This window comes from Lissotriton helveticus (assembly GCF_964261635.1).
Source record: "Lissotriton helveticus chromosome 1_1 unlocalized genomic scaffold, aLisHel1.1 SUPER_1_unloc_8, whole genome shotgun sequence".
NCBI classification, from domain to species: Eukaryota; Metazoa; Chordata; class Amphibia; order Caudata; family Salamandridae; genus Lissotriton; species Lissotriton helveticus.
Window position 1 is genome coordinate 1426107 of NW_027611725.1, and position 13252 is coordinate 1439358.

The 13252-nt window shown below is 42.9% G+C and overlaps 1 protein-coding gene across 2 annotated transcripts in view; it reads right to left on the reverse strand.

Moving 5' to 3' along the window:
• Positions 1-4137: 4137 nt before the first annotated feature.
• Positions 4138-13252, reverse strand: part of LOC144806508 (uncharacterized) — a 37882-nt gene continuing 28767 nt past the window's right edge. For both annotated transcript variants that reach the window (XM_078672853.1, XM_078672854.1), the window contains one exon: positions 4138-9878. In XM_078672853.1, the coding sequence (XP_078528979.1) occupies positions 6538-8715 (2178 nt within the window). In that variant the 5' untranslated portion in view covers positions 8716-9878 and the 3' untranslated portion in view covers positions 4138-6537. The remainder of the gene's footprint in view (positions 9879-13252) is intronic.

Genomic DNA, 13252 nt, shown 5'->3' on the forward strand with positions numbered 1-13252 from the left:
GTCGGAACTTATTTTCACCATGCAAGAGATGAGTGCCGGTATTCTGGGTCTATCTAAAAACAAGGCCCCCACGCCAGATGGGATCCCAACAGATCTCTACATCGCCCACTTAAAAACCTGGCTGCCCGTCCAGACAGCTGTCATCAATACTGCAGTCCAGATTGGCCGCACAAATTCTTGGGATTTATCGATTCTAGTCCCGGCATTTAAAAAAGGATAACGGGACAGTACCTATTGTTATAGGCCCATTTCTCTGCTGGACTCTGTGGTGAAGATGGTGGGCCGCATGGTACATGACACACTTGCATCATGGGTTGAGGAAAACAACTTTTTATCCGATATCCAAAACGGCATTTGCCCAGGTCGTTCCACTGTGGAACAGTGTTTAAATCTGTACATGGTTCTGAACAAATACATTGTGGCTCGTTCCAGCCCCATATACCTAGCCTTCATGGACCAGTTCTCAGCATTCGACTGGGTCAATAGATCCAAGCTGTGGCAGTTGATATCCTCCATTGGGATTGACAGTAACATCATTTTATTTCTGAGGGATCTTCACCGTGATAATAATCACTAGGGAAATCATTTACAGGATAGCATAGTATCCCTCACAATAACTCCAGGAGTCACAGTCCACACAATGTACATGCGTTGTTCCCCCTACTTCCAACCTTACCTATACCCCCAATCACCTGCCCAAAGCTCTTTCTGCTGATGCCAATGTGGTCCTCCGTCAACCCGCAGACCATATTTTTGGCCCCTTTGAAAGTGCCCATACAATAAAAATGCTGCAGTTGTAAATACATATCAACTACCATTTGTTGTGTTTGAAACATTTTATTGAATAATAAAACCTAATAAACATAAGCTGATTATTAAAGCAAAACAAAACATCAGTTGCCATACACATAAGAGACAAACGTTGTACATAGAACTCAACATACTGTAACACAGCAAAGTTATGTAGAGCACAATTCTTAATTTTGGGCAATCTTTAAAGTTCAACAATAGAAACGTTCATAAAGAACAGGAAAGTAAAGAAAGAAGGTGGGATACAGTGGTTTCATTAATGGAATGCTTCCTACATATAGAAAAACAAATACTAATTATTTTCCTTAAGCAATAAAGTCCTTACATTAAAAAACTAAGAGAAATATATTGAACAATGAACATTTCATGTGTAATTTGAATTCCATTTGAATATTTTAACCTCCTCAGCATTATTTGACTCATGATTACAACCTGAATGTTTTCTGGAAAGGAACCGCCACATGGGGTTCAAAATCCCATCTTTTCCAACAATATGATTAAAATGATAAACTTGAATTTCAATTCAATTTATTGATTCAGGCCTTTTTGAAGATCAACAATTTTAAATATATACAAACTCCATACACATTTTTAAAATTGTCACCTAAACTTGAATTCAATCTACCTTTTGATTAAACACTTCCCATTCCAGCAAGCTTGTACAGTGGTTATTGTCATCTGCTCACCTACATTATGCTTAATATAAATAGTGCACAATTTCGGCGTTTGTGTCTGCCTACAACGTGGACCTGATACAAACAGCAGTACCTACAAGGTGGATGTTACAATTCAACAAGAGTCTAAGATAGTCTAGCGCAACTGACTTTGCATCAACATTACGGGGCATCAGTCTTGATGGCAAGCCAACTTAAAACTTATCAGTATTGTATATATTATTATCAGAGACTATACTTGCCTCTTGGATACAACTTTACAACAGATTTTTTTAAAATTTTCATTCAGTTGTGTATAATAAAACAACCTACCTACCATAATCGATCTATCTATTCATCTTTTTGGGTTCTGGAGTAGCATGCTACTTGCCGAAAAGCGCTTCAAACACTTCATCAGGGGTAGCAAGCACTATATAAATGCAAAACCTTCACTCTTCTATCCCTCCACTATCTTTTTCAACCCAACTAACAGACCAACATGTCCAGCTCCCAAAATATTTTCTATATTTCCCTATACTAATTCACCACTAATCATTTTTGGATCCCAGAGTAGCGTGCTATTCGCCGAAAGAGCGCTTCAAAGTTCGTCAGGGGTAGTAAGCGTTATATAAATGCAAATACATTACAATTACTGTTTACATCGGGCTGCACTAACACGAGGATAGAAGTAGAGTGGGGCTTAGAGTTTATCTGCCCAGAACGAAGCATACTACAGAAAGTCTGTGAACAGTCTATATGTTGTGCGCCAGGCAGATAAAAAACAGCATACAATATTTTTCTTAGAGTCTTTTGGCTCAGTCAAGGCTTCTATTTTTAATACAATTCATGTTTGCAAGCACAAGGATAGGAAAAAAGTTTTCTAAATACACAAAAGAAAATTTTATGAGTTTGAAAAACGTTCCAGCCCACACCCATCTCCCATATAGCAGGAAGGATACACTGTGAATGCAATATCCTCTGTGGAAATGTGCGCCTTTACAGGACTTACATTTGAATTATCAAAAACATACCTCCTCCCAAAAAGAAAATGTTACTCGGCCAACTGGAAAGTAAATGTAAAAGAATAAATAGGCACGGTATCAATACTGAAGGCATTTTGCACAAACAGGGGCTAAATGTTTCAGAAGGCAACAATTCGATGAACCAGGCTACCACAGCACAGGAATGCGGTCTCCAGCTCTGGGTCGGATTCCTGTAATGATGCACGCGCCGCAGGGAACAGATACAAGGGGCACGCAGCGTTCTCGTAAACTACCTTGACCTATATGGTGTAAAAACCTAGGCGCTTTCATTATTTGTTATTAAAACACATAGATATAGAAGACAGACCCCACGCTTTGGACCTCAAAAGAATGGATTCTTAGGCATTCTAAAAATTTTTGTGCAAGTAGGGATTTAAAATTAACTACATCGCCTGCAAAAGGTCAGAGGGCACGACATGCTCCGGAGTGTGCATGATTTGGTTCCCAGAACTCCTTGCAAGGAGCTTGAGAATTTGAGTCTCCACAGAGCTGCTGCGGGATCTCTGATGGGTCAGTTCATCTGTCCAAGCTATTACGCAATTCATTTCTCCTTAGTTAATGCTCAGAAACCGGCAGACGAGGTCCATTTTTCATGGGTTCGTCGTACCCCAATCTGCCATAGCTTCCAGGCAAAGGGTGATAAAAAAAAGAACAACGATCGGTCAGCAGATTTTACAGCTTTTTGTTAAACATTGAAAAGGTCCCAAAGCAAGAGAGGGAAAGGCAGAAAAGAGGAAGGTGACAAGAGACAGCAAGGATGAACAAGCGAGTTGGCGGCGAAAGTGAAAGCGCCACATTTGGAGCAAAAGTGCACCAGGGCCAGTGCGACCGCCATCTGTTTCCAATTAACGTGACAGCGAGACGCGGGCATTATAACTGGAAAAACATGGCGCTGCTGCGGAAGGCGGTACATGCACCCCCCTTTGGCCAATCGCATGCTGTCTTTCTTAGAAAGACAAATGTAAAGGCTGATAGCTAGTGATGAAAAAAACAAAAAGTACACGCACAGGCGTGTGTTCAGAATTTAAAGCCCTTACTAAAAGCCTTGCAGAGCAGCGCATGCACGCTGGCTCAGGCGAGACCGGAAAATGGTGTACGAACCAATATAAGTATACAGAAGGGTTTTAATGTACAAAACCATCCAGTGATCATAATAATCTACATAGAGTGGTGAATTTACTGCTGGTACCTAAAAGAATACATACATAGGAAATATAAGAAAAAATCTAGGTCAGACATTTGAACAACTGTGCAAGCGTTACATTTCAAAGCTATTCAGTCCAGGACATAAAAAACCATCTGAACGGGACTACCATAAACTGTATAGTCAATGTCTGTTATTCTTAGTATAGGTGAAAAATAAAATAATTTTTAGACAACAAGATTCACTACAATAACAATATACTGTAGAAGGGTTAATCATCTGACGTTGGGAAATGTGCCTCAACTCACCGTGGCATGCGGCTCAGGGTGACTCTCCGCCCTATCAAATAATTATAGGAAGGGGAGCATGGTAAGAAAATAAGTATTTTGGAAGGCTGTAAGTGTTCTAGGCATTTTACAAACAAGTGTAAAGATAAAGTGTGCCCATGTAGATTAAAAACCGTCCAAATACTCAAAGGCGGTGTCTGCAATAGTGATTAGGGTATTTTCATATGGCTGTGAAGTCCCTAATAGGTTCCCCAAGCATGTATTCAGATGTCACTAAGGTCTATCGAGACAAGCGGGCAGCGTTATGATGTTTAACACTAGGGGGAGACATGCCAAGACCGTGGAGGCAGTTGTGTGTCAGCCTTGAAATTTGTGTATTAATGCATTTGATGGCTCGAGCCTCATAACAGGTGTGTGTTAAGGCAGCACAGGGTGAACAAAGTTTAACCTAGTGCAGTAACTTCATGGGGAAAAAAAGACACTTAGAGCTAGTTGGCCTAACACACAAGTACAGTGTGCTTTGATTTCAGAAGCAACTGCCCCATCAAAATATGCAGCGGTAAGGCACATGATAACACTGCCTAGTTTAAACATACATGCAACATTCTTCAAGTTGAAATCAGCGGACGTGTTTGATGTGCACTGCAATAACAAAGCTGCGATGCAATGGAGAAAAAGCACTTAAAATTGTTGACCTCTGCATGGGTGCAGCGTGCTTTGTTTTCAAGACACAACACCTGCCACATGTGCACTGAGAACTTTCCTACGACATGAGAGAGTGATCTTTGAAACTTCCATATCTTTAACACGAATGCAACATTCTTTACGTTTTCATACCAAGAAAAAAAAGAAAAGACGTCTCAAGGCACAAAAGATTCAAGTTAAACAAAAAGGTAGGTTCCGGGACCCATTCCTGTATACAAGGAACACGCTGCTTCGGTACAGAACAAATTACAGATATAACAAACGTAGGGTCAGAGACCCATACCTATATACGGGGAGCCAGCAATCCGTTATACCACAGCAGATGTCCAGAGTAATTGCTTTTGCTTGAATAGAGGACCCGGGGCTAGCTAATGCCGAATTTGGTGTGTGTCTACTCACTCAGGTTGTATAATCGCACCACTCTGATGCAGTCACGTGACCACGAGTACTTGGGAAATGTAGTCCCATGCTGGCAGCATGAAGCTGAATGAACGCGCACTAAATGCTGAAGGCTTTCGTGCGTCTGTCACACACAGCCGCTTCTTCACGTGGAATAGAATCACTAAAGACGGACCTCCATCGAAATTAAATGCAAATACCACGATGTACTGGCATGTGTTTTTAAAGGGTCAGCACTGTATACCCAAGGGCGAAGACCCATTAGGAAAATCAGCACACCCGAAAACCAGATTGCTCATAGTAGAAATGAGTGATGGGTGTGTAAACCATGTCCCTTGTACTACGCATGTCAGCCCCATATGTCTAAGGGTATTGAGATGTCAGTGCACCCGAATCAGAGTGCCCAATCTTGTATGGATGAGTGTAGGATGTTTGGACCATGTCCAAGAGACAGTCTGCTACAGGTATCTGGTGGTGGTAATCTTCTTCTGAGCTTATGAGAGGACAATAAAAAAATAAATATATATGAAAATATAGAAAAGAACAGGCAGTGTCCCTCGCACATATTTTAAGGCCCCTGGTTATCAGGAGCCATAGTTCTATATGGTTAGCCCTACGTATTCTCTTGCATGTTAGGTGACCTGTGGCACTTCACCACACACCCTGAAAAATGTGGAAAAGGTCAAGTCTAATGGGGCCCCCTCCGTCAGAGAAGGGACAACTCCCTTGTTCCTATTGCAACCAATGGAAATTTGGTACTATCCTACATGGACAAGGGAAAATGGTGTTCAGGCCCGGTCCTATCCCAATCACTGCTTTTGTTTCCATGGTTTGTCTGTGCCAATTGGGATTTCAGTTATATGTGTGTATCAACGATATTTTGGTCATCTGGCAAGGTGAAGATCAATCTATCACTACCTTCGGGAAATTGATTTGCAAGAACTAAGAGTGTGGCATGCCAATGACTGCTTCCACAACAACTTCAAGAAAATATTGTCCTATCTTATAGTTCCTATTAACTGGCACAAACAGAATTTTCCTAAAGTAAACAATTGGTTTAATAAGGAATTCAGACTAATATGTAGATATCTTGGTAAGGCACTTTGCACAAAGGACATCTCAGAAATCAGTCTGGATGGAGAGAGGTACAAAAGGGCCCACGCTCGGGCTAAGAAAGAATGGAAGGAAGAAAGATGGCAGGAACTCAAATTGGCTTGCTCTCTTAAGAACTCCACCAGGTTTTGGGCACTTGTAAAGTGGAGGGGAGAGAGGTCTCTGCTTCACCTCTGCAAAATAACATGTATCCCCAGACCTTGGTTGATCATTTCTACAATCTTTATTCAGTAACTCCATTTAATGAGCCGGACACTGTGCTGGGGACTGTGTAAACAGACAACTCTATAGCTATACCTGGCTCTTTCCTTGACCTGGCCGACATCCTCAGCTCTGGATGCAATAACCAGAGGTAGGGCTCCAGGATTAGTCAGCATTCCAGCTTATATTCTTCTGCTAGAAATTCGGAGCACTGAATTATTTTGATGCTGTGTTTTCTTATGGCGCTTGAAACCATCTCTACCGCTGAATCTTTTCTGACATTTAGAGCACTGATAATTATTTTCCCCAGTGTGGATTCTCATATGTTTAGTGAGAGTAGATTTACAGCTGAAACATTTTTGGCATTCGGAGCACTGATAAGGTTTTTCCCCAGTGTGGGTTCTTATATGCAGAGTGAGACTTCTTTTTTCAATGAAACATTTCGGGCATTCAGAGCACCTATAAGGTTTTTCCCCAGTGTGGGTTCTTATATGGTGAATGAGACTGATTTTTTCACTGAAACATTTGTGGCATTCAGAGCACTGATAAGGTTTTTCCCCAGTGTGGGTTCTTATATGCTGAGTGAGACTGCTTTTTTCACTGAAACATTTGTCGCATTCAATGCACTGATAAGGTTTTTCCCCAGTGTGGGTCCTTGTATGTTTAGTGAGTTTGCTTTTTTCACTGAAACATTTCTGGCATTCAAAGCACTGATAAGGTTTTTCCCCAGTGTGGAATTGCATATGTGCAGTTAGAAGTGATTTAAGTTTGAAATCTTTTGGGCATTCAGAGCACTGATAAGGTTTTTCCCCAGTGTGGAATCTCACATGTGCAGTTAGATGTGATTTAAGTTTGAAATCTTTTGGGCATTCAGAGCACTGATAAGGTTTTTCCCCAGTGTGGATTCTTATATGCTGAGTGAGACTGAGTTTGTTTCTGAAACATTTCTGACATTCAGAGCATGGATACGGTTTTTCCCCAGTGTGGGTTATTGTATGTCGAGAAAGACTTCCTTTGTCACTGAAACATTTCTGGCATTCAGAGCACTGATAAGGTTTGTCCCCAGTGTGGGTTTTTATATGCAGCGTGAGATGGCATTTTTCACTGAAACATTTCTGGCATTCAGAGCACTGATAAGGTTTTTCCCCAGTGTGGGTTCTTGTATGCCGAGTGAGCCAGCTTTTTTCACCGAAACATTTGTGGCATTCAGAGCATTGATAACGTTTTTCCCTAGCGTGGATCTTGGTATGCCGTGTGAGACTACTTTTTAAAATGAAACATTTCTGGCATTCAGAGCACTGATAAGGTTGCTCCACAGAATGGGTTATTGTATGTCGAGAAAGACTTTGTTTGTTACAAAACCTTTCTTGGCATTCAGAGCACTGATAAGGTTTTTCCCCAGTGTGGATTCTCACATGTGCAGTTAGAAGTGATTTAAGTTTGAAATGTTTTGGGCATTCAGAGCACTGATAAGGGTTTTTCCCACAGTGGATTCTTGTATGTTCAGTGAGTCTGGTTTTGTAACTGAAACATTTCTGGCATTCAGAGCACTGAAAAGGTTTCTCTCCAGTGTGGCTTCTTCTATGATGAGTGAGACTGTTTTTGTAAATGAAACATTTCTGGCAATCGGTGCACTGATAAGGTTTATCCCCACTGTGGATTCTTCTATGCCGAGTGAGAATGTATTTGTCAATGAAACATTTCTGGCAATCCGTGCACTGATAAGGTTTTTCCCCAGAGTGGGTCTTTGTATGATGAGTGAGTCCTCTTTTGTCACTGAAACATTTCTGGCATTCAGAGCACTGGTAAGGTTTTTCCACAGAGTGGGTTAATACATGTTGAGAAAGACTTTGTTTGTTACAAAACCTTTTCTGGCATTCAGAACACTGATATGGGTTTTCCCCAGAGTGGATTCTCATATGTTCAGTGAAATAAGATTTACGGCTGAAACTTTTTTGGCATTCAGAGCACTGATAAGGTTTTTCCACAGAGTGGGTTAATGCATGTCGAAGTAGACTCGGTTTGATACTAAACCTTTTCTGGCATTCAGAGCACTGATAAGGTTTTTCCCCAGTGTGGATTCTCATATGCTCAGTGAGATAAGATTTACGGCTGAAACTTTTTTGGCATTCAGAGCACTGAGAGAGGTTTTTCACAGTGTGCATTCTCTCAAATTCAATGAGATGAGATTTATGGCTGAATCTTTTTTGGCACAGGTAACTTTTTTCCTCAACTTGGGTTATTTTGCTTTGATTGAGGCGGGTTTGAACACTGAATTTGTTCTCACAGCCCGTGTTTTTATAAGGTGTATTCATAAAGTTAATATCTCTACATTTAGTTTTCTCTTGCTTATATGCCATGGTAAGAGTGAACCCGATGTTAGATTCGGGCTTGTTTAGATAATGTTCAGCATTTATCGCTAAAAGAAATTGTGTGTAATCTTCTTAGCACTTGAATTGAGCAAAATATGTCTGGAAGCAGCCCTGTAACACCTGTCGAAATGTTTCTAGCAGATAGTCTTTTGGTTATAGCCTCTCCGGCAGCAACTTATTTTGTGCCTGAAGTTTTTCTCACATCTATTTGTATAGGTTCTTAGCAATGCAGTGATATGGTGTTAGTCTGATATTTAATGATTAAACTGAGAAGTACCTGTTTGCACTAACGTAATGGCAGTAACTGAGAACATTAGAACATGCACAGTACTATTGTAGATCATCAGTCGCAGAACATCAGTTCCTTCTACCCTCTCTATGTTTGGTGTAAGGTTAAGGTTTCTAGTGCTGTAGACGAGGATTTATTTACATTAGCTATAGCACAACGGTGCTCATTTAATCAGTTTTTACAAATCACTCCTGCACAACAGATAATGTTGATTTACATAGAATTACAGTACACAATAAAAAAGGAAACAATCGGAGATGGTCATGAACACAATACAGTGGTGAATTTTTAAGGTTTTCGTGAGAGTAAGCAGAGTGGGTCGAGGTGTAATATCCCGAGGCAGATAGTCTCAAACTTGTGTAACTGGTTAAAAATGGTTGTTGAACAAAGGTGACTTTCCAATCTTTTGGTTGGTAGCATGTCAGCTTCGGAGTCTTCTTTCAGCGTCTTTTCTTTGATGGTCTGCAGAAGAAACCTTTTGTTATAACTTTCTTTTATGCAGTGTGTGCTTCCTCTCTGGAATTACATGATGCTTTAGCTGAACGTTATTCCGTCATGCTGAGGCAATTTGTCTTTCTGATAATATTTCAGATGAGGATGAGGTCGTTCTGGGATTATTTCTGATGCTGTGTGCACAGATATGACTTTGCTCTGGGTTAATGAAATGCAAAATTAGAGACTTCACTTACAGGTATAGTACTTTCCTCAGCTCCCACTTCCTCGCCACACCGAGATTTTGGAAATTGTGTTTAAACTTAGAATGCTGGATGTCCATCAGTTTTTCAAAATAATCCTTCTTATGGCACTAACATTCAGTTGCCTGGTGCTAAATCTTGCTTTCTTCATCCGTAATTTCAATCACCTATAGTATTAAAATTAAATAGTCAATACATGTAAATTTCCCCAAAAATAATTTCCAAGCCATATCAATGCAGAGTTGCAGAATTTTGAAAATGTTGAGCTGTTCTACAGACAGAGAAGAGTGTAGAATGGTAGCCTGAGAGTACTTGAATGTAGGAGTGAGGATTTGTAGAATTTTCAACATTTTATTAAGCTCATAAAGGATATATGTACCCTATGGACTTGTAAAATAGAATCTCAAAGGCAGAAATTAAAGTCATATGGACTGGCACCAAACAGACATTTAAAAAAGAATACTATTAATTAATTTTTTTGGGTTTTAAACAGAGCTTTATTCATCCATATAGTATTTTACACAGCTTGTTGCCACAACCCAGGGGCCGGCAGCGGACATCTCAGTTGTATACCCCCATGGGTCTGGTTGACACAGCCATTTAGCCGACAACCCGGAGGTTTGGCGGCGCATGATCAAAAAAAAATGCATAAGAAACAGGATTGTCTTGTACCCCATCCTCAGGGCATATGTTGAGACTTAATGAACGTTACGCTTCATGTCCTGGCTGCTCTGAGTACCAGATCTATACAGCATGGAAGGTCTACCCTGTGTGTCCCAAGCTAACTTTCCCGCAGACTAAACCCCCAACAGTCCCGCACCCCCCCATGTCAAACCCACTCCCCACTTAGTAAACATCTGCTCTACTCTACATCTACCCGTGTGTCCCTGTGACCCCAGAGAGGTCCTCTGCTCTGTCGTAGTGGCTTAAGTCTCAGTTACCACGTCAGCTACGTTTAGGTGTGCCTGGGCCTCGACCTCCTCCGTCCGAGCGTGTCCTTCCACATCCCTCACTCTCAAATATTCCTGATATAGACCCCAAAAATTCTTAGGGCGGCTCACAGGTGGGAGAAGTTCGCTATAGCACTCTGTTTGTGTACAGCAGTATAGCATGTCATGTGCCCACCTTTTCATGGTAGGAAGTGGCCCTCTCATCCAACACATTGCAATCACCCATCTGGCCATCGGCATGCCCATATCCGTCAACCGTCGCAGGGCTTTCGGGAGGCCCCTGGAGTGGCCTAGAAGTGCCAAAGGCGGATCGGACGCCAGGTCAGTGGCTAAGACCAAGCTCATTTCTGCAAACACACTGTCCCAAAACTTGCGTATCCCGGGGCACCACCAAGCAAGATGCATAAAATCCGCAATCGGTTTGCGGCACCTATCGCAAGCAGCCGACTGTCTAAGGCCGTACCTATGGAGCCTCTCCGGGGTATAATACACTCGTTGGAGATATTTAAAGTGAATCAGCCTATGTCTGCCGTTTAGTGATAGTTTTCTGGTACTTGAACAGCAATATGCCCACATACCATCATTTATTGTGATCTGAAGATCTCTCTGCCAGTCCATCCTCGCTTTCGAGAGCGAGTGCACCCCTTGCTCTCTGTTCATGCTATATAGTTTTGCCACCAGTCTCCTGGGGGGAGACGTTTTAATGACATATGTGAGCTCCGGGATCTCCTAAGGCTCCGCCAATTACAGGCCCAAGAGGTCCAACATGGCACTGCGGACTCTGTGATATTGAAATCGGAGTAGAAGTGAGGCCCCCTCTGGGCTGGGCACGGCTTGGTCCCAGGTTTTCACTGCGCCCCCAAGAAACAAGTCACCTGCAGTGTGAATGCCCATCGTTCGGAGTGCCTGTACTACTCCCCTCTCCTCTATGGGAGACAACCACAATGTCCATTCAATAGGCATTAGAGGTGAATACAGTAACGCTCCGTCGCGAGCCCGCAGCAGCGCATGCCATGCATGATTGGTGGTCGTGATCAAGTCTACTATGCCGATTCTGCGGTCCACCGGTTGGAAGACCATGGCAGGGAGCGGAATGGGGACCGCGAACAGGAGCTCCAATCGGACATGTGGTATCATCTCTTGCCCATGTATCCACGTATGCATGTGGGCAGCTTGAGCCACTCTAAAGTATCGTTCCATGTCCGGGTCGCCAAGCCCCCCAAGTTCGTACGGAAGCATGAGAGTCGTCCATTTCACCCTGGGCTGTTTGCCACCCCGGCCAGTTTGATCAGAAGTTGCGTCAGATTTTTGAAAAAAGTCCTCGAGAGCACTATGGGCAGATTGTTAAATAGGAATAAAAATCTAGGGAGTACTACCATTTTCATGATGGCCACTCGACCCATCAAGGATAACGGCAGTTTACACCACACTTCCACTTCATCTTCCAGCTTGCTGTACAAGGCACCATAATTTTCGCGTACGAGAGTTTCCGAGTCAGTATGCAGCATAACTCAGAGATATCTGACCGGTTCTGTCGTTCATTGCAACGGGTATTCCATGTCGAACTGTGTCGTTTTCGGAGTCAGTGGGAACGCCACAGACTTTGCCCAATTTATCTTGAGACCGGAGAGAGCCCCGTAGCGCACCACCTCCCTCAGCACCAATGGGAGGTTCATGTCCGGGTCGCGAACGTATAGCAATGTGTCATCCGCGTATGTTGATATGACAATTTTGTACGTAGGGAAGCTAATCCCTTCATGACTATGATACTCCCTGAGGGCGCAAGCAAGTGGTTCAGCCACCAGCGCATATAATAGCGGCGATAGCGGGCAGCCCTGTCTGGTGCCTCTGCTAATCGAAAAGGAGTCTGACACTCGATCGCCTATGCGGAGTCTAGCCGTGGGGTGGTGGTACAACGCCCCTATCATTTGTAAGAATGGCTCGCCCAGTCCCATCCTCCGCAAGACTGGTACCATGAAGGGACATTCCACCGAGTCAAATGCTTTTTCCATATCTAGGAAGATGGCTATTGCTTTTGTGTCCTGCCTGACATGCTGTATAGTGCCCAGTACCGTCCTGATGTTATAGGTGAGATTCCTGCCAGGTACAAACCCTGCTTGTTCCGGAGCTACCAACTCCGGGGCCAGTAGTGCCAGTCGCGTCACCAGCACCTTAGCATAAAGCTTGGCATCGACGTTTAATAAGGACAATGGCCTGTAAGAGCTACATGAGGTCGAGGGTTTGCCAGGTTTGAGGATGGTTACAATCAGTGCTTCCCTCATTGATCGCGGCATACTGCCTTCGACACACACGTCGCCAAACAATGTGGATAAGTGCGGGAGTAGAATATCCTGAAATGCCTTATAAAAACTCACAGTGAGCCCGTCAGCCCCTGGGGCGCTGCCCAAACGCATGCTCGCCAGCGCCTCCGCAATTTCATCCCTGTGTATTGGTTTCATCAAGAATTCCCGGTCGGAATCCTTCAGAAAAGGCAGCTGTATATGGCCCAGGTAGTCATCTATATCGTCCTCCATGTTCCCAGTTTTGGAAGTGTAAAGCCCCGAGTAGTATTTTTTGAACTCGTCCACTAT